Genomic DNA, 23896 nt, shown 5'->3' with positions numbered 1-23896 from the left:
ACGTCTCCTTCCAATACACAGCTTATGCTTTCAACAGACAAAGAAACGCTGGAAGTCTTTTTCCAAATGTCTAAGATATGTGCCCCCACCCACCCCACCCCCCTACATGCTTTAAGAGGATTAACAGGATGTAGAATTATTCCCTGACTGAAATGATTATTTTCTGGCTTCTCACCTCTTCCGCTTCACGCTCGGCTTAGAGGGCACTTCTCAGGTTTCCACCGTTACTATTAGTCTGGGTGAATGGTGGGAAACGGCGCACGGCCTGAGCGATCGAGCCCGGTGCGTCGATACTCACCGCCGCCTTTCATGTCTCCCTCTGATGGTTTTTTGTTCTTTAAACTTAAACAACACGTGGGCGTGTGTAGGAGCTGTGACCCACAAGGAACATGGCAGGACGCCAGGCATTGATGCTCAGAGCCGCCACGGTGGCGTGGATGACTCACCTTCATGCTCACTGTGCTTACGTGTGTGTGTGTGTGTGTGTGTGTGTGTGTGTGTGTGTGTGTGTGTGTGTGTGCGTGAGCCTATGACTCCTAGAAACCTCCCAAGACACACACATTACACAATACGTGCATTATATAACTTTCCGATATATGTGAAATGCTCCGAGACAGAATGTTAGGAGGAATGTTTTTTTTCCTCCCTGTTGGAAGGTAACAACAGCTGCTGTATACAAACTAAACGTAACAATCTCGTTAGCGCATGTATTAATAACGAAGCTGCCGTGGAGCAGTGATACACATCTGTTTTTTCCCGTTTTTTTACGGCTGCACAGAAAGAGACTTTGTTGGTTCGAAAGGGGGTTTGCCTTTGGTGCCAGTGCTCCGTGTTGGAGGAGTGAAAGCTACACCACTCAAAGAGCACTTTGAATGATTAGCTTTCTATCTCAGTCATCTGCACTCCCATTTGACTTCTGAACTCCACCCGTTCTGCACATGAAGGTCAGTTCACGTGTCGTGGCTGGTACGACTCAGCCTGTGAAAACAGCTTTAGGTCGTCTCCTGGAGGAGCTGAAGTCTGGGAAAATGATTCCCGATGATGTCATTAATGTTATCTCAGCTTGGGTCGGAGACTAAAAATTTTTTTTTTTTTTTTACAGAAAGACGTATTACAAACTGGGCCTTTACCAGGCAGGGAAGGTCTCACAAAGACACGCTGTTGGTTGCATTCTGGGAAATGAGGGAATCAAGAGTTTATTGGAGTTTGGCCGATATTAGTGACTAAAAGTGAAGGTCTCTCAGCCTCCTCTTCTTTTCTTTTGAGTCTTTTATGCCTCTTTTGAGCCTCTTCCTGCTGCGATACTAAATCCCTGGATTAGCCATTACATTCCACAGATCAATATTGAATGTTAGTTACCACACACGTGATGATTCCACCAGTTGGATTCCAGCTGCCAAGGGGACAAGAGGACAAGGAGTTCATCAAGGGTAAATCCTTGGACTCGGCCTCGTTTGACATTTAGAGAGTTTGACATTTACAGAATGAAGTCGTTTTTTACTTTGATAAGTGGCAAAGACCTTTTTTTATTTGTCTCGTTAATACATATACATTTTTTCTTATTCAAATATAATAACATTTTTGGTCGGTTAGAAGTTAGAAGCTCTTTGGCTCGCTCTGCTACAGCCGAGCAGCTTGATTCGACACATTAGCCGCTCATCGTAACACACCGATATATCAGACTCAACTGTGAGCGGTGGAGTTGCATTGTGGGTAACGTAGGTGGCAGGTTGACAAGGAAGAAGAATGCTTTTTATTCATTTTTAAAGGAGTGCAATTCTTAATCGGTGGAGTACTCTTAGTACTAATGGATTATTCTGGTTTATTCCAACTTGGATTATATTTTTGCAGTTTTACAATTGACAATTTACAGTAGACTCCTCGGCTCTGATTGGTGGTGTTTCTTTGGCCTCGGTGGAATTTCGGAGCACAGAAAGGAGGGAGAGGAACACGATTTTTGTCTCATGAACTGCAGTCTATGGTGACATTCAGACGAGATTTAGGTAGTACATTTAGACGATCTCGACATTTGTGTGTTTTGCATTGTTTCACCAGCGATTTCAGAAAGGGCCTATAGCCCCTCACTGGCCGGGGGTTTGTGTGGCTGTCACCCGATTCTGACCTTGTGTGTGTTTTCCGTAGGGAGGGCAGCACCAGTATTCTGAACAACCTGCTGTCCCGGATGGAGCAGTACGCCAATAACCTGGAGAACCTGGTGGAGGAGCGAACACAGGCATACCTGGAGGAGAAAAGAAAGGCCGAAAACCTCCTCTATCAAATTTTACCACAGTAAGAGCAAATGACATAATGGCACATTCGCACTTTTTGTCCTTCCACCCAGAAGCTCAAAACTCCCAATTAACTTGAAACCAGGAAATTGGGTGATTTTTACCAGCATAGTTCAATAACACTGTCAGTTGGGTTAAATCCCCGAATTAATTAAAGACTCTAAATCCCTTCCAACGCTCAGTTTTGATACCCACTTCCCCGTGGTGCGATCCCACTGTAGATGGAAGGGAGCGGAGAGAGCTGACAGGCAAACAACTGCTCATTAAGGCGGACGTCGGAGCAGACATGATAGTGAGTGTAGGCGTTTGGATAACACCACAGGAGCAAATCCCATCTTTCTCACCCATTTATCCTTTTTTTCTTTTCTTATCAGATATATACAGAGAGGAGCCTGAGAGAAAGGGCAGACATCCTTTCTCACCGCACTTTGTGTTGCACTGGCCTGCTTCTGTGTACCTTTTGCCTTTTGGTATTATTTTTCAAGTTTCAAGTTTCAAGCTTTTATTTCCCATTTGTGCCTAGACCAACAAATCCAGACGCATTGGAAATCTTGTGCAGGGGCTCTCCGAGTCAACAGTTCAGAATGAACACTGTAATAAGAAAGAAAAAGAAAAAGAAAAAATATAAAAGAAAACACTATACAGAAGGTGGTAGTGTACACAGAAAGGTGGCACTATGTACAAGAACAAGAAAGGTGCTAATATGTACAGTTTGGGATACAGTTTTAAATTAGACAGTTTTAAGTTATATAGTTTTAAGTAATAATATGCACATGATAAGTGTAGTGAGGTAGTGTTGGGGTTATTAAACATATTTCAATAGTTTTGTTTTGCCATCAGTCTGACGTGTATTTGATTGAGAGTAAAATAAAATGCCAGCCGAATAAGCAAAGATAAACTGACGTCCAGTTATATTGAACCTGTTGCTAGGCATCCTACGATTGTGTGTGTGTGTGTGTGTGTGTGTGTGTGTGTGTGTGTGTGTGTGTGTGTGTGTTTGTGTGGGGGGGGGCGGGGGGAGACGAATCTTCGAGGAAGAGTTGTGAACAAAACAACCATCATAATCTCATCACCTCCTGCAGTGGCTCGTTTGCCCCGTTCTTTTCAGTGTCCGCCCTTTGCACATTTTGACCTCTCTCTCTCACTCTCTCTCCCTCTCTCCCTCTCTCTCTCTCTATCTCTCTCTCTCTCTCTCTCTCTAGTTCAGTAGCAGAGCAGCTGAAAGGAGGCGAGACGGTTCAGGCCGAAGCCTTCGACAGCGTCACCATTTACTTCAGCGACATCGTGGGCTTCACCTCCATGTCTGCGGAGAGCACACCGCTACAGGTACACAGCAACACCCCCCCCCCCCCACCCCCCCCCCCCCCCCCCCCCCCCACCTCACCCCTCCACACCCGCCGAACTGAAGTCTGAAAGCTTGGCCGATCACAGTCGCAGTGAATTCCCTTCCTCTGCTCATGCATATAATGTGCTCACCACCGGTATCGGGTCTCTGTACCTACGGTGCGTCTCATAGTTCCCACAGTGTGTGTTCCCACTGCTACTCGAAATAGTACAGCTGTTAGATGGAGCAGTGTGTTGACGCAGAGTTGAGTCACATTGAGCCACTCAACCAAAGGGAGGCTTCTATAGAGCAACAACACCCTCCTGATGTTGCATCCGGCTAGAGGGTTCTTCGGTGTTGATGGACAATTTGACGGCTTCTCCTCAGCTTCACCTCTTTCCTCTTCTCAAGGCGTGAGAAGGAGCCAAGTGTGCTTCTTGGCCAGGCCAGACATTCATACGATGGAACAAAATATCCCACACAGTTTCATCGAATCCAGTACGGTAGTTAGTGGAAGTAAAACAAGACAAGCGTGAACATGCTGTGTGTCTATGGCAGAAAGGGAACTGCAGATTATAATCCTGTGTTTTGAGTTTGAGCCTTTAAGAGTTCAGTTTGGATGAAAACGATCTCAATTCATATCCTAGTTTCAATCTTCAATGTTCTCATTCACTTCACACGGCTCACTCTAGCCAGATCGAGAGCCGGCAGAGACACGATTATAATAATAAAAAGATAATTAGAGATGAAGACTAAATTACTAACCGCGTGGTCAAATTAAATGCACATTGTGTTTTTGTAATATTCCGTCTGCGGATTTGATTTATGACCCTGTACATGTGTTGGCCAGGGAGCCTCAGCGGGCGCTCGTCCAGCGACAGACAAGCAGAGATTAAGTGGGAGACTGGGAGGCTTTGCAGACACACTGGCCTCCCAGTCTGTCAGCCCGTTAACCAAGAGAACCGCGTCAAATGTTGGATTTACGGTTTGTAAACCGTACGGTTGCTTTATCGAGTCTCACCAGTCGCACTCTTCTGCCTCTCCAGGTTGTCACACTGCTCAATGACCTCTACACCTGTTTTGATGCCATCATCGATAACTTTGATGTGTACAAGGTGAGTCGGGATGATCGGTGTGAATTGATACAACTATGGATTCTAACGCAAGAATATGATGTTTGGCTCTTGTATTATATTTTAAATCGTGAGTACTCCTTGAGGACCTCGATAGGAATCATGGGAATACAACAGAAAATGTCTACAAATGACTGTTTTTTTCCCTTTTTTTCCCCCCTCTCTCATTCCTTGTGACTCATCTCTCAGGTGGAGACCATCGGCGACGCCTACATGGTGGTGTCGGGGCTGCCGGTGCGGAACGGAAAACTGCATGCCAAAGAGATCGCTGGGATGTCGCTGGCGTTGTTAGAGCAGGTCAAAACGTTCAAGATCCGACACAGACCCAACGACCAGCTGAGACTCAGGATAGGTATCCACACAGGTGAGTCTGAACTCCTGACCTGCAGCGCTGCACATCGCTGAGCTCACCTGGACGGGTCTCTCATAATGCCCTTATGTCCTTGACTAGACCACCGCCGTTCATCTTCTATTTCTCTTGTTGGTATAGCTATTTTTCTGTCTGGCTCGGGGAGGTGATTATTCCATTCTGCCTGTAATGAGCACAGCACCAGACCTTTGTGAATTATTGAACAAATCAGGATGCGGGCAGTGATATATAGAGAAGACTGAACCAGGCTACTTGAACATTGTAATTAGGAGACCTCATTCAGTTGTAGCATTATCAGGAAGCTGGCCAAGTATGTATTTGGACAAATTGCTCTCTTTCCCTTCTCACAGAGGGTTCTGGGCTGATCTAAAATGGGTTACAAAAGATTCTTCCGCGAAAGAAATTCCGTTGTGAGCAAATATTTTCACAAACTTGGACGAACCAAAGCACACTGGCCCGTCTCCTTTTCCACGCTATCAAAGGTTTGCACAGCTATCAAAACTTTTCTGCTCCTCCTGTTAGTCCAAGAGGGGTTTTTTGACGAAGATAAACTGTCATAACAACTCGTGCAATGTGACACCTAATGTGCTCTGCAACTAGATGAATAGATTGCTTGTGGAAATGTAGACCGAATGACTGCAGCAGCTTTCCGTCCAATAAAACTAGTCAGCCGTGTCTTTTTTTTTTTTCTTCTCACTCTCCTCTTAAAAAAGCCGAACCTTAATGAATGGAGGGTTTATTTACAGCGGCTCTGTTGTATTAGCTAACCATAATTCTTGAACTGGCAACTGATGTATGTCAAGTTGCGATAATGTAACTTCCCACCTCTGGATACCAACGTGCCGGCTGGACATAAACACTCTGGGTGTTTTAACTCGAGCTGTCTGCAGCGTTTAGTCTGATGTCACTTACAGTATTTACACTGTGTCAGCTGTCGGGGCGCTGCTCATATTCTTAATCAGACACTTGACATGCAACAGAAATGGGCCGGCGTGGGTAGGCTGGTACACGTATATATCCTTTCGCTCACACCTCTGTCGTCATATTCAAAAACAACGTGCACGCTGCAGAGGTTGGTTGTGTGATAATGACGGCAGCTCCCAGCATTGCAACATATTGTTTTTTTTCCTGCTGTAAAATGTGACTATATGATGCTTGTGTTTCGTAGGTCCGGTCTGTGCCGGCGTGGTCGGTTTGAAAATGCCCAGATACTGTTTGTTTGGAGATACTGTCAACACAGCATCTCGAATGGAGTCCAACGGAGAGGGTGAGCGTCACTTCTTTTTGTTCTGTTTTCCTTTTTGTTCTATATCAGATGCCTCCGCACTGATCCTGAACAGGGTTGAACCTGCGACAATGTCCTCGTTGTTTTCCAATGTTCACAGAAAATTCCACCTTATTCGTTGTCTTTGAGATTGCCGTGACTCTGCAATCTCATCATTACTCTAATGGTGAAATGGTCTAACGCCCTTTAATGTAAAAATAAACAACGCATCATTTTTGTATCTCAAACGGGACAAAATATAGTGCATTTGTTTGGGACTATTTTTAGCTGCAGATTAATACATGTGGTGCTCTAGTATTTTTAGCAGCACGTTGGAGTGTGTGTGTGTGTGTGTGTGTGTGTGTGTGTGTGTGTGTGTGATTGAGAAACGATTTTGAATAAGAATATGATTTCAAAGCTGAATATGAGTGGTGGATCGAGTTGCTGAGTCTAATACTTTCTCCACCGACATTCATTTTCTTATCTGGCAGTGACAGGAGCTAGTGCCATGAAACGGTGGTTGGGTAGTTTGCAAGCGAATCATCAGAAGTATTGATTACCTACTGGGTCGCTTCCTGTATCGTGCCCTCCACTGGTAAATAATTGATAGCACTTACAGCTAGAGGCCCTTAGCCAGCGATAAACCAGGCAGCCTGGAGCTTCACAGACGGGACTCTCGTCTCACGTCTCTGCGTTGTGTGCATTAATTGGACGAAACAATGCCGATTTTCATCCCTGATATCGCAGCTCGTCTCGCTCCTCCATTCCCTCATCTGCTGCACGTCCTGAGGCCGGGGACGAGAGCGGTGTGGTGCTGACGCAAATGTCGTTTAAGTATATCATTTACAGTGTGGACATGCTCAGTCTTTGCTGTGCTCTTTGTGTGTGTCCAGCCTTAAAGATCCACTTATCCTCGGCCACCAAAGAAGTGCTGGATGAGTTCGGCTACTTTGATCTCCAGTTACGCGGAGACGTAGAAATGAAGGTAAGAAGCCACATTTGACTTTTTTTTTTATCCCAAAAAAACTCAAACTGCAAAAAAAAAAAAACATCTGACTTTACGGCTCATTCGACGTGTTGTTGCTCGTGCAGTTTGCTTCAGAAATGTTCACGAAATGATTGTTTTAAAAACAAGATTGACAAAATCTGTCCACAGACAGACATGTAAACACCCGGTAATGTCCTCTTCTAGTTCCTGCTACAGTAGGTGTCTCCAGGACAACATGCTGCCGCGCTGACACACACACACACACACACACACACACACACACACACACACCTCTGGCTGAGATGGTGACACGACAGATTACTTCTTTTGCATTATAACCAGATGAAACAAATGTAGTTTAAGATTTGATATTCAACACAATAACTTGGGAAAAGAATGCTTACTATAATGTTTGAAACTAACATACCATTCAATGTTCAAGGAGTTGAAGAATCTTATGCTTCTTCGTGAATTGAATGCAGCAGCCACTTGATTATGTTCAGTATCGTATTCTTACTTTAGGATCTTAGTTGAGGATAATTTGTCTATTTAACAGATGAATCGTTTATTCTTTAAAAATCAGGGCCAATGGTGGGGTCCTTCCCATCTAGTGCTCCAGTCTGCTGCGGAGGTCTTACGCAGACTCAAAACCCAATGCACAAGAGTTCATGGATGCAAGCCGAGGCAATTTGCTGGGCTAATATAGTAAACAATGAGGCTACTTGAACAACAACGCCACAACTATGCTTCATAACACACAAGACAATGTTCTCACAGACGGCATTGTATCAAATGTACTCAGAGCCAGCTCGTTGAGGTCCACAAGAAACAAAAAACCCTGTGAAACTTTTAGATTGAAACAAAATGTTGATCTTTTGCCGAAACGTTTATTTTTTTTCATCTGATAGCAGCGATGTGCTTTTGGCACTGTGACGATGTGGTTAATTCTCCTCTGATCGTGCATAAAGGCTTCGCTCGTTGGGAGAGGGTGGAGGTGGAAGCTGACCTGCAGTAACCATCAGGGTCACAGATAAATGAAGGGCAGGATATCGCCCACTTCATCCCCATTGATGAACCTATTGATTTCTGTGTTTTTTCCAGGGCAAAGGCAAAATGAGAACGTATTGGCTTCTTGGGGAGAAGACTGATGTGTATGTTATCTGAGAGGCCAGCTGATAACGTGGCAGCAGCAGTGGAGACGCCAGCAGAAGCTTTATTCTTTATTTGTTCTAGAATAAGTCCTTATTGGGGATTTTCACGCAGAGGAAAAGAGAAGGACACCATACGACACAAAAAAGAGGAAATTCCAGGTATATTTATTACCTGTATTTTGTAACTGCAAAAGAAAAAAGAAAAAAAAGACAGAAAAAAAAGGCAAAATATTGTAAAAGTTGTTTTTGTTTCTTTTGTATGAAGAACCTTTGTGTCCTGAGTGCTTTTCACTGATACATTCTTATTTTTTGTGCTTTCTATATTTCTATATAATGTGTTTGGGAGTCAATGACGTAATAATATTTCCTTGTACCATCCATTGAGGTTTGGAGGCACAGCGTTACAATTGATGTCACTGCATAAGCTCATAAACCGCGTTACACAGTACAAGATAATATGTATATATGTATATCCAAGATACTGTGAGATATTTTGTTGAATAAACATGAGTAAAACACTCTTTTTTTCCATTTATGGTAGTATTTTTATGCTCCTGGTATGAGGAGTCTGGTTACTTATTGACATTTACATCGACAAAAGGCTGTAACACGAGAAGAGCCCGAATGAGTCCGTTCTTTTGAAGATCCCGTTGAACATCAACTCTTGCCCGTCCTGGCAATTAACTCTGGGGTTTATCTGATCCAGGCCTTGTCGCCTCACCTTTTCACAACGCTGCCAGGATTATTTCATTTCCATGATTTAAAACGCAACTAGTGTGCCACGGAAGAAGCTGAGCATTAAGTATGCGCAGCCTAATTAAGTGCAAGCTGTTGTGCACAGATAAGGGAGAAGAAAGGCGAGTTGGTGTCGTGGGGCAGCTGTGCGTTTGTGCTGTAATGACATCACCGCTCATTAGATGCTGAGGCATGGGCGCTGCGTCGGTGTCTATGTGTGTTTTCATCTCTGCAGGAGAACATCTCCCCTCCTCCTCCACGGCTGTAATTACCACCCCCTTTCTCACAGTGATACTTCGCCTGTTGGAGTCACGGCGAGCAGAGTGAAGGTCTCTGCAGAACACCGCTCTGACCCGCGAGCTCCTCACAGCTGTCGTCTTGTTATTGTTTGCCTTTCCTTACAGCCGAGAACTTTTAAGTACATACACAGAGCCTCCAAGCATACTGCAAAATGAAAAATAAATAAATAGTAAAGTGTGCATCAGTCAAATTCTTTTTTAAAACCTTAAATTGTCGGGTGATTTGACGAACTGGCTCAGGAAATGTAACAAAGAGCGTGTAGACCAGCGACTGGAAGCAGGACAGGGGTGTGCGGCACATCAGTGTCGACTGCAAAAGCAAAAGAAGGTGACGCAAGCTGAATGTTGGGGTAATCACATGGAAGGTCCGGGTGAGCTTAATCAGGCTTGTGACTCACCCTTGTCAGCCAACCAACCGCCGCGCTGAGGTCGGCCATGACGGTCTCCGAGACAGTTGGAGGGGCGTCCCATCTACAAAAGGGATTTGGACGTTTTAACCTATGCGGATTTAAAATAGGTTAATGCTGTTGGAAAACTGGACAGTTTGTTTGAGCATGTTGGACAGTTTTACGCTTTTATTGTTTCTACTGGTATGAATGTTTTTTTTTGTTGTTATTACAAATATAACTCGTGAATTCAAGAATGAATGTGCAATGAAAGACCATGTGCCGATATATGAACTTAGACATGTCATGTTAAAATGACATTTGGTAGAGTCACATGTGCTTTATGTCACGAACCAAGATGTATGAATAGGCATCATAAAAGACTTAGTCTAACAATGGCGTGTGGAGTCAGCACTTTCAGCATCCGTTAAGAATACTGGAGGATAATTCTTCGTCGACAGAAGAGGAGAAAAGTACACTGAAGACTTTTCTCGTTAGATGTTTTTTCTCCCGAAGAAGTATTTTGGGAAAGTGCCTCCCCGTACACCATCACGTTAGTTTGTCTTGCCGCTGTATTTGTGCTTTGTGCTAATTAGCAACTGGTAATTAGGGAGATAAAACCAGGGGGCGGGGCCAAACTGAAACTTCGGGCCTTACGGTCAACTGCAGCGCCCTCTGCTCGTCCTTAGATGTTAAAACCACTTGTGCCTGCTCTGCTTGTTACATCTTTATCAGAGGTACAGGTCAACTACTTCTTACATTAATATCCTATATTTGAAGTCGGCCCTTATTAAAGGCAAGGAACAGAAACTAATAAAGATATTTGACCATTTCTGCCTTTTGTCTATATTCATTTACAGCTTTACACATAACATGGCATTTTCAGATGTAAACCCGTTAGTATAGTGTTGTGTAGTTATTTTGATCAAACAAATAATTGTCTATTTGTGGTATGTACAGCAAACAGAATCACAGATGGGTATCACATAATGGGTGGACACCTCTAGTCTGTGGGTCGACAGCACCGTTTGACAGTCTGTTCCAGACCCTTCGGCTGTCCAGTAAACACACTCCTCTGCTGTTTCTCAGCAACAGACTTTAGTTTGGTGTCTCATATCCACGGTAACAAGCACCGAGTGTTATATTTAGCAGGGTTTGCATCGATATGAATACATGGAATGTGATTCTCAATGAACGAGTGACTCATCAAGGTTACTGAGCGAATAATTACACTTTGTTTTTTTCTTTTTCTTTACCACCCAAATGACATTCACCTTCAGGTACGAGAGCTGCTGCACTTCGGCTCCTCGTTGGAAATGTGCCGCTTTGGACCGACATTGATCACTGTAGGTGATTGGAAGACAGATTATCATGCAGTTATGTGGATTTGGCAAAGAATTATGGATTTTATTTCCCTTCAGATTATAATTTGCTGTTATTAGGCGTTATAATCAGGCTTTTATGATTTTAAAAGTTAAACTAGCTGAATGCTGTAAACATGGATTGCTTAAAACTGATGGAATCATAACTTTTAAATTTAGGACAAGAAATAAAAATAAAATGTTGCAATACAAACGGTAAATGTTATAATTTTGCCAAACAGTATTTCTTTTTGGAGCATGTAAGTCTATTTTTGACTTTGAGAACAGCGCTTCTGACAAAATAACTCAAGGTCCACTTAATAGCTTTCAGCTGCACTCAGACGGTCATCAGCAAATGGAAGTGGCTTAAGTCATTAGGAAACTATGTAACGGGGTTTTTCAAACATGTTTTATTAATAATTCATGTTTTCGGGGCCTTTGTAACTTAGAATAGCGTTTTGCCTTTTGTAATGGAGGAACATAAAAGTTAAACAAAGAAGAAGAAAAAAGATTTTGACCGGTGATGTTCCTCCAGGTGCCACCATGACCCGTGGCTGTAACAGTGATGATGACTGGATCATCAATGGACGGATGTGAAGACATTTGATCAGGTGATCAGACCCGAGGTTTGTAAATATTTATGTGGGCATGTGCGTGTATCTGCGCTGTATTCTATCCTTTGTTCTTTTTATGTGTGAAACACATTGCCGCTCGTTTCTATGTGTTGTATAAATAAGCTTTATTATTATTATCAACCACACAAGATATGTGTTTGGATTAAACCTTCACTGCACAACATGAGCCAGCATTAAGTATTAAAAAAACATATAGGACTGTTTCTAAATGTGGTGTTTGTTGTCAGATCTAAGAGACAATCAGCTCTTTTTTAAAAATGGAGTTAACTTTAATAATGTTACATATTACTGCATATCCTAATCCACAATCTTACATCATCTATTACTCGTGGATTTATTTTTTGTATTACGAATCTGCAAAGCAACTAATCTTATCAAATAAATTAAGTTCATGAAAAAGTAAAATATCGTCTTCCAAAATGGAAAGGAGAAGAAACTGCACTAAATGAAAATACTGTAAAGTACAAATACCTATATGATATATCCGATTTTTTTACCATAAACAAAAACAATTCTCAGATGTTAATTTCAAAGTTGCAAAAAAACATAGTGTAATGTCTTATGCGTTGTCACTTTATTTTTTTACGGTGAAGTTCTGGCAATCACAGCTGGCGGTAATTCACCGTATATATTACACCAATGTACACACAACCAGTGTACTGTACTTAAGTATAGTACTATGGTAAACAGTTGCATTCCACCACTGCCATTCAATTTGGAAGTGAGCTCCATAAATGGAAAGTACCACCACCTATACTCTAACTCGAATAGGGACGTTAGATGCACTTATAATTATTTAGTGCAAGTTTTTGTCAGCATTTGTATGAGAAAAATAATGAGTATTTTGAACAATAAAGCTTGTGCTTATGTTAGAAACCCCAAATACCTGGAAATTAACTCTGTTTCTTTTAACAACCCTGTTAGCTTCACATTGGAAACAGCTAATTATGTTATTAAATACTAAGATGTATTATGAAACGTGGCCTATACTTGGAGATATTAATATGTAAATGACCACTTCAGTGGGCACATATGTATATTTTTGCATTTTTATGTCTTTATTGGACAGATAATGGTGTCGAGAAAGATAGAAAAGAAGGGGGGAGAGAGGCGCATATAGAATTCAAGGATCATTTATGTCATTAGTATGTCATCCTTTTCAGATGTTGATGACTATATTCTGACATGTGCCATTCGTAAAAAAACCAATAAAGACAAAAATGTAGCGATGTTCATGGGAGCATGCGAAGGTCTCTGGCCTCTGGATGATGCAGTTATGTGGTATCCACCTTTTTTTATTTTATTGCTGTTGTTGTGTCAACACTCACTCAATGCCATTCAGTGACACAACTCTGAAACAAAAACCCACCACTTTGAGAAAACAAAAAAAAATCAATGCCCTATCTGGAAAGATATTTCTGGGATTTGGCCTCAAAATGTATTCTGACAAGATTTCTAAATTTCGAGACATCACACTAGAAACAGAGAGATGTGAGAAGAGAGAGACGGGACCAAGGGGGAAGGAAAGGTGTGAGGAGAGAAGAATGAGAGGAGGAAGAGGAGGAACTCCTGCAGGTAGAGACTGGTAGCAGCAGCTCTGACACTTAACAACGTTACACTCACGGATATTGTGTGTTCGTAGAATGAACAATCAGTAATTTGCTGCTGCAGATCACTATTTAAACATAACCTGAGGATCCTCGCCTGATGGTGATGCATTTTATAATTGTAGGTTGCCATTATGTGTTCAAGTGTTTACTTTAAAGAAGGCCTAACATGTAAATATACCATGCGTGTACCATCTTTGTAAGCTCAATCTGGGCCGTTTGAATACATCTAAGGCAGATGACCCCAAACTTGTATCTCGTTAAATAGAGATGACAATAATAATTAATAATCACAATTTTCTGTTCATTAAGGCCAGATTTGTAGATTTTGTGACATGTTTTAAGGAAGCAAAATTGTCCTTATTCTTCTTATCTTATCGCAAATATTTGCCAAAATATAAAGCTTTTTATGGCATCTGAAAACCTGGTCAAATGTGTTCTTTTTAATGGTCACACTTTGGTCCACATCATTATTTCCCCTTTCTTGCTTTGGGTGCATGTTACGCCTAACTACTGTACTAAAGTTACAAATGAGTTCAACGTTACTTTGGTCTTCTGCAGACCTTTAGAAGCAAAGCACTTTGAAATGCCTTTGAAAATTACAAAACTGAATCATCTGAATCATACACGGGGGAGACAACCTTCAACTCATAGGCAGCTTGCACATAAGAGCTTGTGTCCATGTTGTCTGCAAGGTGGACAAAATCATGTTGTCAGGCTTGCAGGCGTGAATCTCATTGAAGTAGGTTTGAAAACGCCAATGTGTCTTCATATTCAATCAAATCCTTTGCAGTTGAGCAGGACTTTTACTAGCATATCCGATATTGTCAAAACTCCACTGGGAGAGTAGTGTTCTCTTTTGCAAAAAATGTCCAGGTGTCTCATCCCAGCATCCATCAGGTGGTCCTCTGACCGAGTAGACGGCAAACAGTTCTCATTGGGTTCTATGTTGCTTCTCCAGAGAAGATGTCCTGGGCAAAATACAAGAATGTCAGGGTACATCCCAGAATGTCAGGATACATCCCAGAATGTCAGGGTACATCCCAGTAGCCGCATGTCGATGGCTTCACATACATATGGGGAGGCCCAAGCTCACCTCTGGAGCTCTGTATGCACAAGGTTGCATAATAATTCCTTACTTTACATCAGAGGCTGGAATGGCCAAACCAAAGTCAATTAGTTTCACCTTGAAGGGCTCACCGTGGTTGACCAGCATAAGATTGTCAGGTTTCAGGTTTCAGGTTTCAGGTCAGTGTGAATGATAACAATACTCTGTGTGTATACTCTAAGTATATAGTATTAGCTATATATAATATAGTAGATATATGATAGTAATATGATATAGTATTGTCAAAGAAGGGCGTTTCATTCAGCTGGAACGGAGTCCACCCAGTCACCGAGTGGGAGGGAGGAGGTTCCGGATTGGACGAGAGCTTTTGATGGAGAAGTTTGCTCCGTTGTCATGGCGACGGTTCCCTCAACAGTGGCGTACGCAGTCACTTGGCGTTAAACTCAAGAGGACTGGAGGTATAATAACAAATAGTAATAATACAGTCATAGTTATCTCGGTGCTCCAATGGCCGAACAGACGAACACTGCGCACAGTAAAGTCGGGAGTTGTATGTTGCGCAACTGGGCGGAAGAGGTGAGTTTTGAGCGCGAGCGGCCGAGTATAGCATCGCAACCGTTAGCTAGGCTAGCAGCCAAACGTCACTCCAGACTGCTTGTGTTTAACTTCTAAGTTAACATTTATTAAAACATGTTTTAATGTTCAGTCCTATCACGACGTTATGCTGTGTGCTGTGACCACACGACGTCACGGAGACTTGTCCAAGCAAAGTGCTGGTGTTGGCACTCAGTCATGATAGATATAAGCTAACTAATTAGTTGCACCTGCGTTTGGCTCTTTGAAAGGTGTAGCGACCTCCACAGCCAACGTTTTGTTTCGTGTTTACCAGGGAGTGAAATTAGCACCTGTCAAACGGGCTAAATGTAAAAAAATAAAATTAAAAAAAAGTGGCAGGTCACCTGTCACCATTGCAGATAGGGTTATCTTTATATAATGCAAAAACAACTCATTTAAAAATAGTTTGGCACACAAATAATATGTTATTCTTTCAAAATCAAAGGACAGGACACCGTATCTTTGATTGCAAACACCGTCCTTTACAAAGGTCGTATTTATTACGTTGCTCTAACGTTAAATCCTAACATGTTTTCACTTGTTCCTGTCCAAACCCGCTGGTCTCCATCTAAACACAGAGGGCCGTCGCCGCTCTTGACACTCTGGAGACGAGGTCACAAATTCGGAAGTACGGACACAGAGGGATTCTCACGACGGACTGGGAGTCTAAAATGGAAAGTGTCACCACGCTGAAAGCGACTTACGTCCCTCCAAAAAGTCCAGGGATGAGGCTGCGGGGTATGTGTCTCTGTCTTTCACCATCTACAGGAGGAACCTACCTGTAGGGTGTAACCCACGTATAGACGAGACATGTATCGCAGAAGAGTAGAACACATTCTTTTCAGGCGGAGGGTTTTTTATAGAGCTCCAGATTACAGCCAGACACCTTGACCTTTTGTTTTTATTTAACTGTATAATAAATCTTTCACCCGATTATTTGCTCAGCATGTTCATCTCTTCTTATGCCTCCCCACGGTTCAGGCATCAGAGGCGAGCTTTTGGAAAAACAAATAGCCGAGATGATAAGGTAAATCACACATGAAACGAGTCTTTTGATGCTCAATGCGTTATTGCTGCTAGCGGTTGTTGTACAGGGAAACGGAGAACTCGGCTTGACCGTGTCCTCATATCCGTCGGTTGGAAAGTGATGTAATATTTACACGTCTGGGCTTGTTTTACTGTTCCATCACAGCTGTAGTACCTTTTAAATCAGATTTTATGATGTTATTTTACATGGAGGCCAGTCATCCTAATGCCGTTTATAGAGTCTATCCCCACAGATGAGGTTATGCACACGCCGCACATGTTAACTGCTCGTAAAGAACACAAAGCATCGTGTCTTCGTCCAGCAGTAGACAGTGTCTCATCACTCAGTCTTGAGCAGTACACTAAATGACCTGGACTTCGTAAGTACACACCAACACTGCTTGATTCATACTGGGTGCCCATCCGCCAAGGGAGCTCAGAGCAATTTTCTTGGCTGGTCGGTTTTTATGCTAAATATGATTGCCCTTTTGAATACATTAATCAACAGTTGTCCAGATAAGAGGTTTGAAGGAGTAAACGGCTTTTGTTTTCTTCATGGCTTGCTATACATATCACACCGGTCTCTTTTGATACAAGATGAAAAGGTTCTCCTCCAATCTTTATGATGACCGTTGATCCACTAAGTGACATTAAATTACATGTGCAAGGATAATGCGTTTCTTACATCGCCACTCTTAAGGGCCCAACATGCGGTTGTTTCACCCCCACAGTTGTTTACGCTGATTAGACCCCTTCTCAGGACTGTGTGGGCATGAGCAGACTGGTTGACTGGTTCACTCTTCTGGTGGTCTGCTTCCACCTCTTAGGGCGAGGCAACTTCCACTTTTACCATTTCTGTGGAAGATGTGGAATTGTTTCCTTGTTCCTTTTCCCTTGTGTCTTATGCTGCATTCAGGCAAAGGCGGTGGAATCAGGAGAAGCGGTCTTTCTTCTAACTTTAATCCGCTGCTGGGTCACTCCATATGAATTTGTTTTTACTGCAACTTCTACTTCTGAGTACTTCTTCCAACAATTGCTGAGGCTGATATCTAGATGTTTTCACAGAGAGAAGGTTCACGCTGAACTGAACCCACCGATTCCTGAAACAGACTTCTGCTCCACAACCCAGAAAGATTTCTGTGTCGAGGGATTTGTGCCTTTTACCCCCGAAACAACACAAGTAAGTGTCTGCACTTGTACTCTGAACTAAGTGTGTATGCAAGACCACGAACAGTGATGAGCTCAAATCTCCTCTGTTGAATCTAAAACAATTTAAATTGCTTTTTTAAATTGCTATAAGTGCCTAAACCACAACATCAGTACCGGGTCTGGTGTTAAAATAACGCCCCAATATGTTGCACCGGTTTGACATTTGGATGATTTATTTGTTTGGTTTTTATAAGCATGTGTTTTCATCTACTTTGCATATAACTAGCTGTGCCTGTTTCAAATTACAAGCCAATTGAACAAAGAGAGCAGCTGATTAGGACTGATTCTTCTGCCAATGGCCATAATTGTAGACAAACACCATTAATCATATTGTAATGTCGCTACTGGATTCCAGACTCATTTGTAGCATAACTGGGGAAACCAGTTGCAGACTGGGTTTGAGTTCTAAAATGATTAGTTGATTTATCCATAGATCTTTCGGATTGGCAGACATTTTTACCCCCCTGGAAAAGCACATGTGTAACTAATATTAATTTAGGTGGCCTGCATCCCCAAACAGGTTCAACTTAGTCTGGCTTTATTAGAGTTTCCAGTCTTCACTAAGCTCAACCCACAGGTGACCCTGGACAACCTGAAGCTGGTTATCACCTGGCTCAGTCAACTCCTGTTTTTTTTTTAATAATGCAGCTATAAACACATTCATATATAAGAGTCCCTCGGTACAAGTCAATCACAGTCATTAACACCAAAACCACGAGTGTCACGATATTCTAAACTTATCTGAGCAGTTATGTGATAGTAAAGAACCTGAGTTAAACCCGAAGGTTTCTGGCTGACCCACTGATGTTCACGAGAGGAAAGGTGTATTTAGGCTGAAAGCAGAGAGATTTTCTGCCGGCTTGTATTTGCATACATTTGGCAGTTGCTGTGTTTTTGCAGCTTGTTTACATTCGCCCCAAACAGCCATTTCCATTTGCAGATACTGCTGTATTTTGTACACACATAGCTATAGTTGTTGTTGTTTGTGTCTCTGTGTGACAGCTCAGCCTTTGACAAAAAAAAAAAATTACAATTCTTTAACGCTATTTTCCTCCAGGTTCTGTTCTTTTCCCCACTCATTTCTTCCTCCTATCCTTTGTGATCAACATGTTTTATTAACAAAAGGAAACTGATAACAAAGGAACAGAAGCAAACAAATGAACACAAACAAACATAAAGAGGCCTGTAAAGGTGGGAGACGTCCAGGAAGAGAACAGCAAAACAAAATGGTCCTTGACAGCAGTGCATGATTCTACATCATTTTCTTAAGATCAGCTAACACATCATGATAACTCCAAAAGTCTCACACAAACAAATGTCTCTGGTTGGTAGAAAAACTAATCAAAGTCACTGTTGATAATACATTCATTGTTTAAAGCTTGTTGTCTCATATCCAGGTTCATGATTATAAAACTGACCAGGCCGTCACATTTTGGAGTGACAATTGCCAGCGGATACAGGTGTGTCAGATCGTTCCACTTTTTGGACATTGGGTGTTATATATTGCAGTTTGTTTGCTGTTGTATTAATTATATATCCAATATATTGTGTTTGTTTTCAGTAATTTATTTATGGGCCAAAATGAATATATGATCTATATCAGAGTAATTTTCTCTCTAATGCTTAGTGTATTTCAAAAAAATACCATACAGTCACTTATGGCACCATATCATGTCAGAAGAGTTGCACCCACCCACCTGGGTTTAGGGGAGGATCCTTTTAGACTGATAATATCCCCTCTCCCGCTCTGTGTCCTCCTTTGTTATTTTGTGTCAGATTCCTCAGTCTTGACACTTGTGCGGTGAAATGATTGATCACGTTTTAAAACTGTTCTTGTTGCTTTGTGTCCCAGGGTGTGACTGGCGTGCAGAACCCGGAGGCTCCTTTCAGGAAGTCGGCCCTGTTCAGCACACCGATCAGCGAGCGGCTGGATGAAATCGAGCTCCCACCTGATAACTGAGATAGTATGTCGGAGTATCGCATCGCAAGACATCACTTCAATACCAGTTGATATTAAAGTGGAATGGCAGCCTTTCAGCTGTAAATATCTACACATTGACATGAAGATGTCTATTAAAAATGGGAATACTGGCTACTGTCTTTGTTTGGATTAGGAAATAGAGTTACAACTTGGTTAACAATATTTTTAGTCTTTAATGATCCTGGAGATACTGGAAGCTGATTCAGAAAGTAGGTTCCCACCCCCTCGCAGTAGCAACACATTTTGTATCACAAGTCCCTCTATTTCTAGACCACAAATAGCTCAATATTTATTTCCAGAGCAAAAAGTGCACAAGGAGCAAGTAAAACATCTCTGAAGCTCAAACGTCTTGGAATAACTTGGAGCCACATTCCCCAGCACAGTATTGTCATTGTGTCTCATGTGTCGTCGGATGCGAGTGAGAGCTGGATGCGGCTCAGATTTTCCACATTTTCCCCGTACATTTAGTTCATTATTCCCTCCCTCCATTCGCATGATGCTGGGAGTACATCGTTCACTCCCTCGGTCTCCAGCAGGCAGAGCACCGATGTTGCTATTTATGTACCACCTTGTGATTACATGTTGGTAACCATCTCCATGACTACCAGCATCTCTGCAGATGTATTGACGAGATCTGGATCTCTTTCTTCTTCTCAGTTGGAAACCATGCATCTGTGTCTCGCGGCTCACATGAGCGCCCACTTTTGTATTTAAAGCTCAGTGTTTTGGCCAAATCACACTGAGAGGTAGCATCACACCTTAAGATCCACTTTCCTCTCTTCACTTTCATCTTCCCCTGCAGTCACATCCTGACCCCCAGAACAACTCTTGAAACCCTCTGCCGTCATACACATGAGCCTCAAATGGCTGAAACTCGACAAGGTGGGTCTGAGGCGTTGTTGTATGCCATCATTCTTATCTTTGCGACACAAATCATACACGGGGAATGTGTGACGCCCTTCTGACTGATCCAAGGAAACTAACCAGGAGCATGCAGCGGTGCTGTCGTGATTACCCTTCACGCCAAAATCCAACGCGCACAGCTCCACTAAAGAAGTTTTTATTTGAACGATGTATCAAATAACTGTATGTGTATTGTGTTTCTCTTCACTAATTCAGCCCATTGTTCACATTAGAGGGTTATTTGTTTTTTGACCTGACGCCAAAGAGTGTGACCCCAAAACAACATATTCATTAGACATGGAAAATTGTACTTGTCAGAGTGGTTTTAATGCAGCATATTCACTACTCTTACTAAAGCAGACTTTTAGAGAGAAATGGGGATACTGCTATTCAAAGGTCATATCTCAGATGATGGAGAACAAGTATGAAGACTCAAAAAATGGAAATATTCAAGTAAAGTATATATATACACAGTCGCAAAGGGATTTTCCGACTCTGGTTGCTCGTTTGAGAACATGCAGTGAGTTTCCACCAGAGCTTCCTGCCCCTGTGAAGGGAAGACCTCTGTGCGTGTTGCGGTACAGAAATCCTTAACCTGTCTGTGAGCAAACGCAAAAACTGAGATTTCAATCGGTCAGACCTCAGAACCAGCTGGCTGGACGCGCCGGGTTGGAATTTCAACAACATAATTCAATTTGTGCCCGTTGATACATTCACCGCTGCTAGATCTGCGTCCTGTATTTACCTAGCTGGAAAAACACTTACGCTTGCGCTCGGTATCGTAATAAAGAGAAGCGGCGCTGTGCTGGTGTTATGTACGTCTTCCCTCGGCACGCGGTTGGGTCTTTTTACACATGCTCTCCAAACACCTGAGCCGAGGCCTCGTGTTTTGCTTGGCGTTCAGTCAGCTGGTCAGCACATCTCTGCTTTTAGAAATCCTTTTTTTTCTCTCTCCTTCTTTCTGACGAAGCTTGGCACCGGCCGCGGCACGCAGACACCTTCAGTGGGCGACTGCTGCCTTTACGACCGAGGGCAAACCAGGAGAAACGTTCCCTGCGTCTCGTTTTTTTTCCGGAATGCAAGGGAAATTATTTGGCTATTGTAGTAATAGGCGTTGTATTTAAACAGGTGTCATAAGTAGGATTCAGTCGATCGGCATCGAGAATGTTGGACAGAAACGTTATCCGTGACACTCTCTGCCACAATTCCACCCTCAACCACATGGCCTCTAAATTGGTGTTGTATTGAGTTGAAACACGCCATTAGGAGGGGAGGTGTACGAAGCGTGACACATCAGCACCAGGGGCCAGGATTCCCGTTTTGTCTTCTAACTGCAGCCATTGTTGATTTACTTTAACTGTTTTAGTTGCTGAAAAAAACGTTGATCCCCAAACACGCCTTTACCCGTTTACATGTTTCAGACTTCGGCCTCTTGTGCTTTTACTTTGGCACCCATCCGTAATATTGGTAATTATGTTTTTTTCTCTGTGCCTTTTTAGAAACCTGGATAGTTTAACTATCAACCTACTCGTTTTAGTTCAAAACTTCAAATAAGTGCTGTTTTTACAATGTAAATGGGGAAAAAACTATATGTAATTTATATTAAAGTGTATTAATGAGAAACTATACGATACTGTTTTGTGTTTCAGCTGAGAGGTGATATTTTTAATTAGTCCTGTTACTGGCAGGTTTATCATGGAAATTTGAAGTGTTGGCAAAAAATATTATCTTTAGGGGAAGAAAATATTATTTTGTTCATTCCTAAAACACTTTTTAGATCCATATGGTTTTCATCCAAAACCAGCAACAAGCTCTTTTGCGCTATTAACACCTCCTGCATAGCACCACCCGTCCCATCAATGACGGGCTACACATGGCGAGCCGACATCTAGGAACGAAAGATAAGATTTAAACAAAAACCGTCCGTCTCCTGGAAACCACAGGAGACAGTAATAAAAACAGGGTGTAGATGATTCTCTAATGCCAGACTTTTTAAAAACCACAGACACGGCTTTCAGCAAGAAATGGCCGACTTCCCATCTGTACTGCCCAGCTGCACAATACCAAGACTAAAATAAACTTAACAAGTTGATGACATCAACTTAAATGTCTAGCCATCAAAGTTTTATAATGTGCTGCAAATCATGTCAGTAAAATATTTTCTCTGTCAAACTACTGAAAAAAGTGTTCAGTGTCAGAAGTTATTAGTGCTCACAAGCTTGTTATTCGCAGCCTCCGCTTCCCAGGCTGGGAGAACGTCACTGCTTTCTTCAAACTTCTCTGGAAGAGCCAATGACGGCAAATTATCCGAACCACAAATACAAGCGTGAATTTGTCTACACGTTTGATCTGACTCAAATGCCACCTGCGTCAATTACAATAACTCATTTCACATGGATCGTATGCAAGCCCAGGTGTGCAAAGCTCCTGCAGCACCCATCTGGCAACGGTAATTAGGTAGGATTGTAATTATGCTGCGGTCCAGCAGGAGATCAGATCAACTTCCACCTCCGGGCCTCGGGAGCAGATCTACTCTATATTCTCCTCAGAAACATTTCCTAACTTCACTTTCACTTTGACACGTCGACAAGGAGCTGCTGCCACGAACACACAAACACTTCCGGAAACGTCTGTTTGCTTCTTCCTTTCTTTTTTTGTTGCACTAATCCAAAATGATATCCCATATTGAACACTGTTACAACAATGTCATGAGAGGACGGCTCTATTCACCGGGTACCTGACAGCACAAAGAGCTTCACGGGTTAGTGATCCCTCCTTGTTGTTTTAAAAGGCAGTCATTTTGGATTAATGTCTTTCTTGGTGTCACCTGCTCAAAGATTTCCCACTGTTTCATTGTCTGGAGTCTATTATCAGTCGCCACGTTGGAGATGACTTTAATCAACGTTCCACCAAAACAACACTCTTGAACACTGCAAGACTTCTGCCCAACTGCCTTTTAATGCTTTTAACTAATTTCCTGGGCACAACAGGAGAAGCGATGAAGAGAAACGATTCAACGTGGCCACTCCAGCTTGTCCAAAAGGATATAAAAGAGGACGATACGATCTCTGGGCCAGAACAACGACGCAAAGAGCACCGGAAAGAAACCCATCCCCGAAGACAACGCCTGAAAGCTCTCCACCATGAGACAGTCACTCATGTCCGTCATCTTCGCCGCAGCACTGTTGTGCGAGTGCTATGCTCTGTCCGTGGCGTTGCCTATGGGCAAGACTGACGACGGCTCCTTGGAGCAGGATACTTTCGCCTCGCTGCTGAGCAACGAAGCATCCGAAAACGCTCTCGGCAACGCCGACATGGCCACAACGGGCAAAAGCAGTGGCCCGAGGGTAATCGTCATCGCCGATCCAAGCCTGTGGAGGGACCTGCGGGGGCTGCACAGCGGACTGTCCGTCTACAAGCGGCGAGCCGACGACAACAGCCAGGACCTGAACATCCCCATTCTGAGGAGGGACACGATGAGGTGCATGGTGGGACGGGTGTATCGGCCGTGCTGGGAAGTCTAGGACAGTTTTCTCTGCTCGTCGAGGTGCC

The 23896-nt window shown here is 42.8% G+C and overlaps 3 protein-coding genes across 3 annotated transcripts in view; all 3 read left to right on the top strand.

Moving 5' to 3' along the window:
* Positions 1 to 9023, top strand: part of LOC117740420 (atrial natriuretic peptide receptor 2) — a 43928-nt gene extending 34905 nt beyond the window's left edge. The window contains exons 16-22 of the mRNA XM_034546813.1: positions 2143 to 2289; positions 3491 to 3614; positions 4659 to 4727; positions 4935 to 5109; positions 6284 to 6382; positions 7273 to 7364; positions 8469 to 9023. Coding sequence (XP_034402704.1) covers positions 2143 to 2289; positions 3491 to 3614; positions 4659 to 4727; positions 4935 to 5109; positions 6284 to 6382; positions 7273 to 7364; positions 8469 to 8531 — 769 coding nt within the window. The 3' untranslated portion in view covers positions 8532 to 9023. The remainder of the gene's footprint in view (positions 1 to 2142; positions 2290 to 3490; positions 3615 to 4658; positions 4728 to 4934; positions 5110 to 6283; positions 6383 to 7272; positions 7365 to 8468) is intronic.
* A 6002-nt stretch (positions 9024 to 15025) lies between these two features.
* spag8 (sperm associated antigen 8) lies at positions 15026 to 19420 on the top strand. Its single transcript, XM_034547273.1, has 6 exons — positions 15026 to 15186; positions 15804 to 15963; positions 16207 to 16252; positions 17317 to 17431; positions 18858 to 18920; positions 19313 to 19420. Exons 1-6 carry the CDS (start codon positions 15118 to 15120, stop codon positions 19418 to 19420), a joined length of 561 nt encoding a protein of 186 aa, XP_034403164.1. The 5' UTR covers positions 15026 to 15117.
* A 4067-nt stretch (positions 19421 to 23487) lies between these two features.
* pmchl (pro-melanin-concentrating hormone, like) lies at positions 23488 to 23868 on the top strand. The gene has a single exon (XM_034547178.1). It carries the CDS (start codon positions 23488 to 23490, stop codon positions 23866 to 23868), a length of 381 nt encoding a protein of 126 aa, XP_034403069.1.
* The last annotated feature ends 28 nt before the right edge of the window (positions 23869 to 23896 follow it).

Source organism: Cyclopterus lumpus, chromosome 12, assembly GCF_009769545.1.
Source record: "Cyclopterus lumpus isolate fCycLum1 chromosome 12, fCycLum1.pri, whole genome shotgun sequence".
Taxonomy (NCBI): Eukaryota; Metazoa; Chordata; class Actinopteri; order Perciformes; family Cyclopteridae; genus Cyclopterus; species Cyclopterus lumpus.
This window is presented reverse-complemented; position numbering and strand designations above follow the sequence as displayed.